The 13833-nt window shown below is 30.4% G+C and overlaps 1 protein-coding gene across 4 annotated transcripts in view; it reads left to right on the top strand.

Moving 5' to 3' along the window:
• LOC143233697 (protein lap4-like) overlaps positions 1-13833 on the top strand; it is a 110328-nt gene that overhangs the window by 68577 nt on the left and 27918 nt on the right. For all 4 annotated transcript variants that reach the window (XR_013018277.1, XM_076470205.1, XM_076470206.1 and 1 more), the window contains exons 21-26: positions 1393-1971; positions 5807-5899; positions 7973-8152; positions 9059-10012; positions 12174-12284; positions 12929-12991. Coding sequence is in view for 3 of the 4 variants with exons in the window: in XM_076470205.1 (XP_076326320.1) it covers positions 1393-1971; positions 5807-5899; positions 7973-8152; positions 9059-10012; positions 12174-12284; positions 12929-12991 (1980 nt within the window). In the remaining variant the exon portion in view is untranslated. The remainder of the gene's footprint in view (positions 1-1392; positions 1972-5806; positions 5900-7972; positions 8153-9058; positions 10013-12173; positions 12285-12928; positions 12992-13833) is intronic.

Consider the following 13833-nt stretch of genomic DNA (forward strand, 5'->3'; position numbering starts at 1 on the left):
ACAATTAACATATGTTTTAAAGATCAGTATAAGGACTTGATGAACATAAAAAAAAATGTGTGTGTATGTGTAAAGATTACATTTTTTTAACGTTTTTAAATAAAGTAAATATAATTTGTTTAAAAATGTTTAAAAGAATCATGTTAGTAATATTTCAACATTCAATGTCTAAGTACCTTGTTAACCAGATACTTGTGTATTAAAAATAACCAAGATAATTTTTAGTAAAAAAAAATGAAAGATATTTTGTTTAAGTATGAAATTTAACAATCATTTAAAATCATATTTGAGCTCATATTTTGAAACCATAAGAATACAATATTAAGTATTTATGTTAAAATAAAAATATTTAATATTACTGCAAGTTTCCTATTGCATATGAAATAGTGCAGGAAAGGATGTTAAAACATTTTATAATGGTTATATAGTTCATCGTACAAATGAAGAAAAGTCTAAATTTTAATTTCTGTAGTGTCTTAGAGGGGCTGAATAGCATACAGTGCATTTTCTCTTTTTTTGTATTAATTTTGTCATGGCTAATTTATCTCTGCCAATAAGCTATGAATTTTTGTTTTTATCACATATTTCAAACATCAGTAGAGGCTATAATTTTAATGGTTTAACTTGTCTACATGTACCACTTAAGGATATTCTTGACAAATGACCATCAATCTCAGAGTAAAATAAATAAATTCTCCAATGAAGAAAACATTTTAAAAGGGAGAATCATGGGTTCAAACCAGTGAAAACAACTTGCCAAACATCTGTGACATGATTTTGCTACCTTTACAAGTTTTCATGTAGTCTTCTGGTGTCATGTTTCAGGTGTGAACACTGTTTTGTTTTGTTTTTTTCATAAGTAGTTATCAAAATTGTTGGATTTTTTTCTTTCTAGTTTATGATAATTTTTGTTGGTGGTGGTGGTGTTGATACTAAATTTGTGTTGTTATTTCCATTTGATAACTACAGAAATATTTCTCTATAACAATATATTTAGGGTTAAAATATGTAGCCCAAACAGATACAGTGTGATATTCAGTAAACATTGTTATTGATATTGTACTGCATATTATGTTTTATTGGGTTATGTTGTTGCTTCAGTGGGAAACAAAAACATTGCAAAAGAAAATAAGAAATGCAAATATTTTAATTAATATTAAAAGTTAAAATTGGTTGGATGGATATAACTTTTTAATAAATATTTTTTTAAAAATCAGGCTTTACTTTTTTTGTATATTTTTTACAGTGTTTTACTTGTGTAGACTGGAAAAATAATAGCCTAGAGTAAAAAGAAATAGCATTTTACAACAAAAAATTCAAAATAATACATCTTTTGTGAATGTTGATATAAATTCTTTATAAATATGTCATTGCTTTATGGTATCATTCTAGAATCCATCTCCTGTATCTTCAGTAAGAAAAGTCCAAGAGCCAGTTCAACATATAAATATGCTTGCTGAGCATAAGAGAGTAGAAATGTGTACACCTCCTCAGCAAAATGAAGCAGGAACATCTGATTATCAACAGAGAGTTAATATGCCTACTCTGCAACAGGAAACAAATAAACCTATTCCAAAACAGAGAACAAGAACACCCATTCAGCAACAGAGAGTAGATACACCTACTGAACAGCAGAGAGTAGACACACCTACTGAACAGCAGAGAGTAGACACACCTACTGAACAGCAAAGTTCAAATATGCTTGCTCAACAACATGAAGTAGATGCTGTCACTCAGAAACAGAAATTGACAGATGTTGCATTGTCAAATTTTGATGAGCAGTACTTTACTAAAGATGTTTCAGTATCAAAAGTTTATCCTGCCAAAACTACTGGTCCATTCAGTCATGAAATTGAAAAACAAGTGGATGTGGTCAACAGTCCTAAGACCACAAGACAGAACAATATACCTCCAAGTACATCAGTGGCAAAAACTTTGACTGATAGTGTGGAGTACGAGGTGAAACACGAGGTAGATGGTCATTTCATTTTTATTCATTAAAATATTAATTATGCTGATTTTTGTTGGCTGAATGAATATTAAACCAGGACCCAGAGATTGCTTATTTATTAACATAATGGTAAAAAAAAAAAAAATACAAATATACATATAGGTACAAAAAAGGCACTAACTCAACATTAGAATATGACAAAAAAAAACATTAATTTACTCATAGTACTTTAAACCTAAATAAATTGTATTTTTTATCCATAACTGCTATTCTAGTGTTGGTCTCAATAAATTTATAATTTCATTAAACATGAAAGAAAGTTGCAATAAATTACCATATAAAAACACACATTAACGATAAACAGAACAGAACAATGGCAGCAAATATCTTACATTTGTGAAATGGCAATAAGACATTCAATACTGGAGTATTATAGAATATATGTATTCTGTTCTCAGCAAACTGTATTAAACTAGATAAAAGTTAACATAATTCAGAAATGTTTCTAAGTTTACAAAACTGCAACATTTCATAATAAGGAACTAAGATACAATGTAAAAGAATGAAATAAAATAAATACATTTGAAGATAGCTGAATAGCATAACATGTATATTAAAATACTACTGTTTATTAATGTTGTTTTTCAGAAATACATAAATTATTTAGAACAGAGTTAACTGGTTAATGCATTTATTGTTGAGGACATGCATGTTTATTTGTAAAGATTACATGTTTTTGATTTATTATTGCTATTGTTTAAATTAAACACAAGTTGCATTAAAACTTACCACCACTTTCTATAAATAATGCTAGGCATCACAGCAGTTAATGTGTGCAGTCTGTTCCAAGTAGTTAACTTGTGTAATTCTTCAAGATTGTAATATTGTAACATATTTTATGTTTGTTAGGTTTAACCATTTCACAGGTCACAGGTCAAAGGCCATGTCACTGCATTTGTTGACTTGCATTCAAAATTTTATTGAACTACTATTTTATGAATTTATGTCCACAAGTTTGGAATCAAAATGTAGATTGTAATTCAAATATTAATATTACATGAGATTAATTTCTTAATTGAAAAGTAAATATTTAAAGAACACATCTAAATATAGTGAGTCATGTTAGCTCTATAATAGAGCTCTGGATGTCAAAGCTGGAAAGCCAGATTAAAATTTGTGCAAGGATACAATATATTCCCTGCACTTTAAACTATGAGTGCATTATAAGAGTGACAGTCAATCCCTTAGCTAGACTGGTGGATGAAGGATTTCTGCCAAACATTTCTTCCTTCTATTCAGTTGTTCAAAACTAGATTCTGTATCAGACAACCTTAGTGGTTTAGCCATAAATACAAGATACAAATACATCTGTTGTTAAGTTTTCACTACAGAGATAGAGAGCACATTTGAAATGCTCATAGGATGATTCTTATTAAACTGGCTTTCCAGAGAGTAAAATAACAGTTGGATCCGTGTGTGTTTGATTCAGTACATAAGTCACATCTCAGCAAAATAAAAAGATATGAGGTTATTTTTAGAAAAGGCTACCTTGCCCTTCTGATACATGGTTTCAATGAAGTATGTTGCATCTTTAGTCTGCTTGAAGTTTCATATTTCTTCAAATTAAATAAATCTTAGTTGCTAAGCTTAATAAATTGTAGTGGAATTTTGTGGTATTAGTGTACGTATTTATGATTTTTTTTGGTTATTCAACTGTGTAAATAAAATCTAAAAAAAAAAAGATATCCTCTATGGGCAAAATTTTAAAAGGCTTAGTAACCTGTGTCAAGCAGTAACTGAGTTCAAAGGTTGTAGCTAGAAGAGATAATTGTTTGCTTTACTTCTTGATTTATTGTCCAAATATTTTAAGAATAATAAGTTTAATAATTTATTTCTCAATAGTAATAATCCATATACATGTGTATAAAATGTATAATGATTGAAATGTGACTGTGTATTACAAAATACTTGTACACAAACACAGCCAGGACAGGGAAGATTAAAGGTTAGTTTTATATTACTGGATGCATAACAGGAGTGCACATGTACAGTGTCATTGTATGTTGTATAATGTTAGCTAGGTATGAATGGAAGGTCAACATAATAATAAATCAAAAATACCTATATATAGCATTGAGACTTAAGCTACATAGACTAAACAATTGTGTTTACATTTTATAATATGTCATCATTCTAGCTTGAAAAAAGCACAATTTATGTTTATTTCCTAATTTTTTTTATGATGGTTACGAGGTTGGTTGAATGACAGACCCCACGTAGTTAGAGTATAGAAAATGACATAAAACCTAAAATCTTACTTACATATTCAAAATGTATTTAGGAGTTTCTAGAGATTATGTATATAATGTTTAACATTTTGGGATGAAGAATAGTTTTTTAATCGTAAAATGAAATCACTTTGCACTCAGAGTAGTAATGAAAAAGACTATCTCCACAAACAAATCTTTTGTAAAAATACTTCATTAAAAATCTAATATTTTGTATACAAAATACTTGTAATCTTTACTAAAAGTTATAGTGCAAATACTTAACATGCAAATGTGTAGACGAACTTACATGTATTATACCGAGCCTGTAGCAGAAAGGTTAATTTATATAGTGCCTACAGGTATCAAACTTATGCATTAATACAATGCAACACCTTACAGTATTATGACTGTTGGCTTAGGGTTACTGTTATTATGTGGGTATTATGTAGTGTAGAAAATTTTCTATTCAGGAATTGTAGAAAATTCAAAGGAATTAGTATGAAGTGTTTCATTATGTAACAGATGGTTAAGTAGCTCTTATTGTCATGAATAGCTATAATTACTCTTATAGCTTGGAAGTATTTATAGTTGGTTTTTAAATGGAAAAATGGCACTGATTTTCACTCTAAGGAACAGAATGATAAAAGAGGATATGTGAAAAATGTTATTTGAAAAAGAGGAATAATAATATCTTTAAAGAAAGAAATTAGAAAAAATTTAAAATAAACCTGAGAAATTTAACTTCTTTAAGAGTACATCAAGGAAAGATACAATATGAATAAGAGCTGAATACATAAAGCTACTTAATTATGTAATTAAAGTCTGAGAAAAAGAAAGAATCTCCCAGAGACAAGTGCTCTGATGTAATTTATGTGTATATGAAAACAACATTGCTATTTAAAAGATAATTTCAATGGCTTTTTATTTTCACCTTTGTATCAACATTTGATTTGAACCTGCTTATTACTAAAAGAGTTGTATTGCTGATGGAATAGTCAGGCCATTAAAACACTGAGCCAACTGGAAGATCTTGTTTTTTACTATATTTATATAGTAGATTTATAATTGATCCCTAATAGACATTTATTGTTATCAAACATAGTGATTGTTACATTTTTCTTTTCACATTGTATGAGATAAATGTTTATGTGTAGATAATATTTGATGATTGCATAGTTATTTTGTTTGCTGGTTAAAGCACTGATAGTTTTCATAAAGTTGTAGATTTGTACGTTACATTATTACATGGATGGTAATCGTTCTTCACAGGGAGATTAAATATGTCCGATAATTTACAAGTTAATTCTGTACGTGCCCACTTTGTGAATAGTTGATGTAAAGTAAGACCTGAGAGACACATTAAGCCATGAACATTTAACTTATTTGTAAGACAAAACTGGTTTTAAAACACAAATTTCATTAAAACTTGACTTCATTTTTGTCTTGTTAAACTAGAGAACTTCAAATGTCTTTTATTTGTTTAATCATTAAACAGTAGTCTGTTGCTACACATTCAACCAGGGTACAAGCATGTGTCATTAGAATGTTTTGTTTTTCTTCAGTTTTGTTATATATTTTTTTTTAGATCATCCACATTATACTAACAAGAAATCACAATGGGCTGGGCTTCAGTATATCTGGAGGTATTGACTCTGTTCCTTACAAGAAAGGCTGTGCGGTAAGTCCTCAATCAACTGTGGAACTATCGCTGATGTTTTATTAGTTTAGTTTGATTGTCTTGAGAAGTTTATTTTGGTGTACATGTTTTCTAAAGTGAATTATTAGTAACTAGTGCATTTCTTTTGCTTGATAAGAGTATAGCAGTTTTACAAATGTTCTTTTAAGTGTACGTTATGATCAGTTTATCCTGCCTTGACACGGATAGCATAGCACAGACATTTGCTTGTACAAGTCATCTAATATTAGCAAAACAATTGTACTGTAATGTTTTTACTGAGCTAATCCTCTCAAGGTATATTCTATGTATAAAGTAAACTATGAGCTCAAACAGATAGTAAACAAAGAAAGTAAATTCATGTAAACTAAACATGAAAGCCTAGTGTTTGTAAACTTATGTTTTTTGTTTTATTTTTTCAAGTTCAAAATCATACAATAATTTTAAATGAAAAAAAAACTTGTCAGTGAAATTTCATTACTAGAGGCTTAAGTGGAATTTGATGTAGCAGTTGTGACATTATAATTAACATTTATTGCTAAACAGTTAGTAAAGAAAAATGCATTAGACTGTTTATTGGTAAAAATATAGAAAACATGGTCTTGCATAAATCTAAACATAGTTTTATGTTGTGCAAGTGGAAAGAAAACATCAAAAATTTGATAATTTGTTTTTGTATTCCATATCTGTTTCTAGGTATCTTATTTTATTATGTATGTTACATCTGTTTTTCTTTGTTAAAGTAATATGTATCTGTAGTTTTTAGTTTTTTTTTCATTTGGTGACATCTATTTAGCAGGTGGTTAATTTTTAGGGAAAACATACTGCATAGTTTTAAAAATATGAGGGAAATTTTGGGTTTTAAATATTGTTTCAAATGTTATTTAGATTGGGACAGGAAGGGAGATAACATTAATTACTCTTAACTAGATTTGAATAAAAGTTCAAAATGTGAGGCAGATATTAATTGCTACTTAAACTCATCATTGAAAGTTCGTGGTTACTTACGGTATGGTTTTCTTCTAAAGCTTTAATCTACAACAAATTATTTGTTATTTAATTTATTTGACAGTTTTAAGTAGCCATAAGCTGCTGTTTGAAACATATTAAAGTGCAACTTGATGAATTTTTGAAAGTAAATTGCTGATTATCCATCATTAGTTTGAAGACTTTCCTTCATGAGTTATGTCTTACCCAAAATCTCACACACATTTATATATATATATGTTGTCAGCAGCATATACACACACACACACATGTATACTCTATTATCAATTTTTATGCTTAACACACAATGATAATTAATGTCTTATATTTTCAACTTGAAATCCAGCAGTGTAGAATTCTCTGCCCATAGCAAATATTAAACTTTCAGTTTTGTGCTGGCATTTAATTGTGAGTGATGGATTTAATTCTATATATTTAGTTTTTCTACACAATATATTTCAGAGCATGCAGAGACAAATAATTATTGTTGAACAACCTATCCAGTATTCTACGTTATGACAACCAATAGCTTCCATCTATTTTATACATTATATAAAGTGTTTTAAGCTATAAGTATGTGGTTCATAAAATTTTTAATGCTTGTATACCATTATTGCTACTTCAGATAACCATGTGAGCTCCTTTCTGACATGTGTGCATTGTGAGTGAACTGACTACCTGTAGTGACTGTTAACCTTTATAAATCAAATGTTTGATATCTGTTAACTGTAGTCAGCCCTATTACGAGTATGAAGTTCTCTGTATCAGGACTTTTAATAATGAACTGTAAATGTGTGATACTTATTTGTGTATGTGTATAGCTCTTGTATTGTATGTGAACTTTAAAGTTGTAATAATGCAACTGTAATCTGAGGGTGCTGGTTTGCTGCATAAACATGATACGTGGGGTTATAATGTGACGGTCAATCCCACTATTGTTGGTAGTAGCCCAAGAGTTCGGTGGGTGGTGATGACTAGCTGCCTTCCCTCTAGTCTGAACTAAATTTAGCACAGATAGTATGTGAAATTCCAAAACAAACAAACAAATCTTTTGTGCGGTATGTTAACCTCATTATAAATTCTATTCAGGGTATTTACATCTCTTGTATCACTGAAAATGGAACAGCTGCTAAGGATGGAAAGTTGAAAGTTGGGGACAAAATCTTGTCCATTAATGGAGTGGATGTAGAGGACGTTCGTCACGATCAGGTTGTCAGCATGCTTGTGGGACTAGAAAGATACGTTCGCCTGGTAGTCCAGCGTGATCATGTAAGATAGTAACTTCATATCAGAGCTATAACTGTTTGTCATTCAGAACAAAACAAGAACTTACACTGTGTGGAAGAACATATAAATTTGTTTAATGCCCATGTTTTTGAGTATCTGCTCGTAGGTTGCTTTGTTATGTATAAAGTGTACTTGATTTTTTTTTAATTCATCTTGAGTAATGGTAGAGCTGACATATTTTGTGGTGAGTTTTACAGAATAATAAATATCAGAGTTGTTAAATTGTGGTTATTTTTTTCTTAGATATTTTTGTAAAAATGTCCTTTTTTTTTTTCTTAACATAAAATGAGAATTACAGGTCTTTTTTCTGAACTTTTTGTCCAAGTACTGAATGGTTTTGAATTTATGATAAACAAATTAAGAGGAATCAGCAGTTTATGTGGTTATTATCATAAATATTAATCCTATTGATTTCTAAAGCTTTGCTTGCCTTTAGTACTGAAACTATAACTTTGAATGTATGATATTGTACATGTGAGTAGCATTTCAGGGAATCTTGTTGTCTCTCATTGTCTAGCCCAGCTAATGAGTTCTGATATTGAAAAAGGGATTCTTAGGCAGTAGCTTCTGAAAAATAAAAAATAGATCTAATATACTATTTTTCACACATCTAATTTTGAGTCTACAATGGACAATCTTAGATGTAGGAAACAAACTGCTCTTAATGGTTTTTTTTTATCATAAATATCAAGCCTTTGGTATCTGCATTCTCATTTTCAATGTTAATGTTTATTTTGTATAATTATTTTTGTTGTTTATAGCTTGTAATAAGTTGACCAATTTTCCTACCATTGCTTATATTTGACTAATTTAATATCTCTACTTGTCTGAAGATACCATTTCTTTACTTTCTTGTTTGATTTAATTCTGAATATTTTATATTTGTAGTTGGTGCCTAAGGATCCAAATGTAACCAATAGTTTTGTCTCTACACCTCCTCATAAGTCAACTAGAACATTCGGCACACCAAACCCCTACACCTGTCTCTATTCTGCAGATTCTTACATGGCCAACAGACCATCTTTTTTAGGCACCTACAAAACAGGTGGACACTCTACACATTCCACGTATACTAAAATACCTGTCCTTAGGAATGAAACTGTGGGAATGTCATCTTTTACATCCACCACTACTCAGTCAACAAGTACAATTACTGCCACTAGCCCAACAACCTCACTAGTTTGTCATTCTTCTACATTACAGTCATTCCCCCATATTCTCACTACTACATCTCAGTTTGCAAAGCCTAGCAGCTTCCTTGGTTTCTCAGTTTGTGAACCACATACACAGCCTGTCCAAAATACCTACACCAACAGTCCAATACAAACATCTGATTATGCAGAAGAACGTCTTCCTCTTTCCAGTCTTCAACAGAATTACTCCGGTTCTCAGCCCCATGTGGTTTCAGAGCAATCAGGGACACTTGATACAATAATTCCAGAGTTTTCCAACTGTCATATCTCTACTACACAACCACAGACAACTAAGAAAATAGTCCCATTTACTTTAGGATACTACAATCCACAGTCCCAGGTCTCTTCATCATGTTCACAAAAACCACAAATATATGAGGAGATCTCTCAGAATGGTCCATCTCCTGCACAAGTGACAGAATTTTCACACTTGACCAAAAGTAAACAAACAGCTTCTCAATTAAGTGGCCCTCTAGTGACAGTAACCATTCAGCAGCCTGAACCACCTGTACCAATTGGGCCAGAATTTCCCCCTCCACCGAAAGCTCTTGGAACTTTCACAGAAACCATCACTCAATCAACGTACACTGAAACCATCAGTACTCGACTTACCAACAATACTTTAGCTCTTACTGCCCCACTTGTAGAGGTAAGGTTTTTAACTTGTTTGAAAATGTAATTTAAACTACTGTCTTTATTTATTTAAAATTACAAACATTATGACATGATTTTTTTTTTCCAAAGTACATACATTCCAGTTTCTTTCTTGTAATTGGAAAGTAAAAAAAAAACTGCATGAAATTGTTCAATAACTTAGTGCAGTTCTCCTTGGCCTAGTAACAGTTTCATAAGCTCATTTTTTGTGTTTCCCTCTCTTATAACTAGGGAACATCTCAATTGTAAAAAAGAATAAATGTATGAATTTGGTCTTTAAGAGATTGTCTCTTTTGACTTCAGTTAATAAGATAAAATGTGTAGGAATTTGAGCTTGGTAACACTGCAGCTCTTTATAAACAATTGAAATTGTAAAAACTTTGAAATTATTCTGTAAGCCTTTTCACATCCAGTTGATGAATTAAAAATTGTGAACTTGTTATGCAAAATAGCCTTCTCTCTTTCTTCACTCAGTTATTAATTTTTAAAACCCTGTACTTTAAAATATGCTGGTTTTCTATAACTCCACGAGAAGGTAGAAATTAATTAAACTTATTCTGTACATCACCAGGGTGTTCTTGTCCTCAGTATGGAGTTAAAAGTATATGAATTTGGGCTTTTAAAATACTTGACTCTCTTTATGACTGCTGACATGCTTAATGTCTTATAAACTTGTTTAACACAATACTCTGACTTTCTCTATACATTTTAACATTATGAATCTGTATTAACTTGTTTAACACAATATTCTGACTTTCTCTACACATTTTAATATTATAAATCTGTATTAATTTGTTTAACACAATATTCTGACTTTCTCTGTGCATTTTAATGTTATAAATCTGTATTAAGTTGTTTAACACAATATTCTGACTATCTCTATACATTTTAACATTATGAATCTGTATTAACTTGTTTAACACAATATTCTGACTTTCTCTACACATTTTAATGTTATAAATTTGCACTAACTTGTTCATCAAGATACTGTTTTTTTTCCCTACCCTTGTTTCTCTCTTATCCCTTTAGATACCTCATCCAAACCAGACATTGGAGGCCATTGGTTTCCACAGATCTCTTCTCATTGAGACACAAAGATTTTTCAATATTGTTATCCATGGTCTTTCCTTACTGCAGTCTTACTATCTCTGCTAGCATTATTAACTTGTGTGAATGTTTTTATAAAACTACTTTAATTTTACCTGTTAAGGTTTTAAAATTTTTTAGATCATTATACTAGATCTGTGCTACCCACAAGTTTGTTTTTTAATTAAACTTTTTAAAATATAAATCATGGCAGTATTTTCACCTCTGTCAATCTGGGAATGATCACATCCATGTAAGTTTCATAGAAACATATATTACAATGTTAACAGTGTTTGTCAAGAGATACTAGTTTTTCTACATGCAGTTTTAGTTTTTCAGTACTTAACCTCATCACAACAGGAGTTTCTAATTAATATTCAAACTAATACTGAGTTATCAGTTTTTACCATGTGAGAATAAACTAAACATTTTTCAGATTTTTGGGATATACCATACCTTTCACCTTGTAAGATGCAACATTATGGAAGATGCACCCTAATTTTGAAAAGACAATTCTGAGAAAAAATAATTTGACTCAGCAACCAACTCTTTTTTTTCAACCTACTGAGTAAATACAGTCAAATACATGATATTCTTCACAGTATATCGACAATATTAGTTAAATTGAATGTTTTATGCTATTGAAAATACATGTAATTAGAAAGCTATAAGATTATGATCTGTATGAGAGGCTATTTTGAGTAGACCCTAAACTAACCTCTTGCCTTAACCCATCATTTTTGTCTTGGGGACACACGTAGATTTTTCAAGGTATTTTTAAAGAAAAAAGTGCATCTTACAAGGCATAAAATACAGTAACTTTAACAGAACAAGCATTTAATAACTACTATTCAGTCTAATATTTGGGGTTTACACTTATAAAACTGGAATTACTAATGGTTGTTCAAACTAATATTTGGCTACCAGGATTTAAATTTGACAAGACAAAAGTTACTAATTGGTATTCAAGCTACTTATACTTCTCAAATAAAAACATCTAGTTCTTATATTTTTTTTATACCAATATTGAGTGATGGGAATCCCACATTTCTTATTTTCTTGTCTTTCAGAACGTGAAACTGATAAAAGCTGGTCATCCCCTTGGCCTTAGTATCATAGGTGGAGTTGATCATCCTTGTTATCCATTTGGTCAAAATGAACCTGGAATATTTATATCTAAGGTACATTTTATATTCATGGTTAAATTTAAGTTGTACTATTTCAAAGCATTTAATTTGTAGCATAAAACAAGTACATCATATATTTTTTTGAAGTTGTGTGTTTCGTGGTATCTAAGTTGCTTTCATTAATTTACAAGTACAAGTCTTTACTCATGAAGTTGTATCTAGTTCTTGTGTGTTTTTTTTGTAGAAGCATTATCTAAGTATCTACATAGCTAAATATAGATAGCTAATAAAAACGGAAAAACAAAACAAGGAAATGTTTCATAAATTAACTTACTCTAAAATCCTTTAGAGTATTTTAAGTGCTGTGGCTGTTGAGAATTTCCTCTTGTTTGAACTTATTACTCACCCTGAAAGCTTAAAGCAAAGAAAAATTTATAGCATAGACTACAATATTGAAGAGTGTAAACTGTGAATTTTATATGATGGCTTATAAACAAAGCAAAACATTGTTATTTGGTTTTGTTAACAGAATAGTTTAATCATATTTTTTTTAGCCCTTTCTAGTTTGTGAACCTCGGATATAAAACTTTGAATTTTTCTTTAGCCAGTGGTTTTTATTTTTAAATTTAAAAATAAGGAAGTGAACAAGAAATACATATCACTGTTAATTGAATGGTAAGATGTAAATTTTTTTACAGATTAATCCAAACAGCATTGCAGCAGAGTCAGGAAAACTTTTTGTAGGAGATCGTTTAATAAAGGTAGAGTATCTAGGCTTAGTAAAGGTAGAGTATCTAGGCTTAGTAAATGTAGAGTATCTAGGCGATAGTACAGAAGATTAAGTGCGTCTTAAAAAAAGATTTACGTGTGATAATATTATGGTTTGTTGGCACAGGTTCGAGCTTCAGTGCTTTGATCATTGTGCTTTGTACTTGTATACTGGTTTCATGGTAATTTCTTGACCATTTGCCGGTACAATTCCACAAAAGTAAACTTTATAACTGTAGCAATACATCAGTCTTTTTCTGAGAATGAATACTTATATTGTAAAGTTATAATCTACATAACACCAGAGAAAACAACATTTTAAAGTGTTCACTATTCTCCATTAATGTAAAGAAACTTGCACAACATAGTACTTATAACAGCAAAAATACACTTTTACCCCATTAAGAGCAATGTCCTTCCCTGTATGGTGAAAACTGTTGTTAGGAAAAAGAGCACTTCAACTCTTCCAAACCATTACAAAGAAATTGAACATGTATCCTTACACTGTTAACAAGATAATAAAGAAAAAACAATTATTTGAAGTTGAAAAACACTCGCATGTTATAAGTTCACAAACTTCTAGCTATGTTTCAAAGTCAGCAGCTGTTTTTGTGAGAAATGTGACCTTAGAAACTGAATTCATAGCAATCTTATTTGACCATATGTGGCTTAAGTGGACTTGTGTGGTTCTGTTTCACTTAAAAATGGTCTTGAAAGCAATTGTCCAAATACAGTGGGAGGTTTGTGAAAAGTTATGGATGAACGGTTTGAGTTAGCTTCACCATCCTTCACAAAGTTTGTTACAGTGGAATTTGTAGAGTCAGGCAATGATATA

This window comes from Tachypleus tridentatus, chromosome 12 (assembly GCF_004210375.1).
Source record: "Tachypleus tridentatus isolate NWPU-2018 chromosome 12, ASM421037v1, whole genome shotgun sequence".
Lineage (NCBI taxonomy): Eukaryota > Metazoa > Arthropoda > Merostomata > Xiphosura > Limulidae > Tachypleus > Tachypleus tridentatus.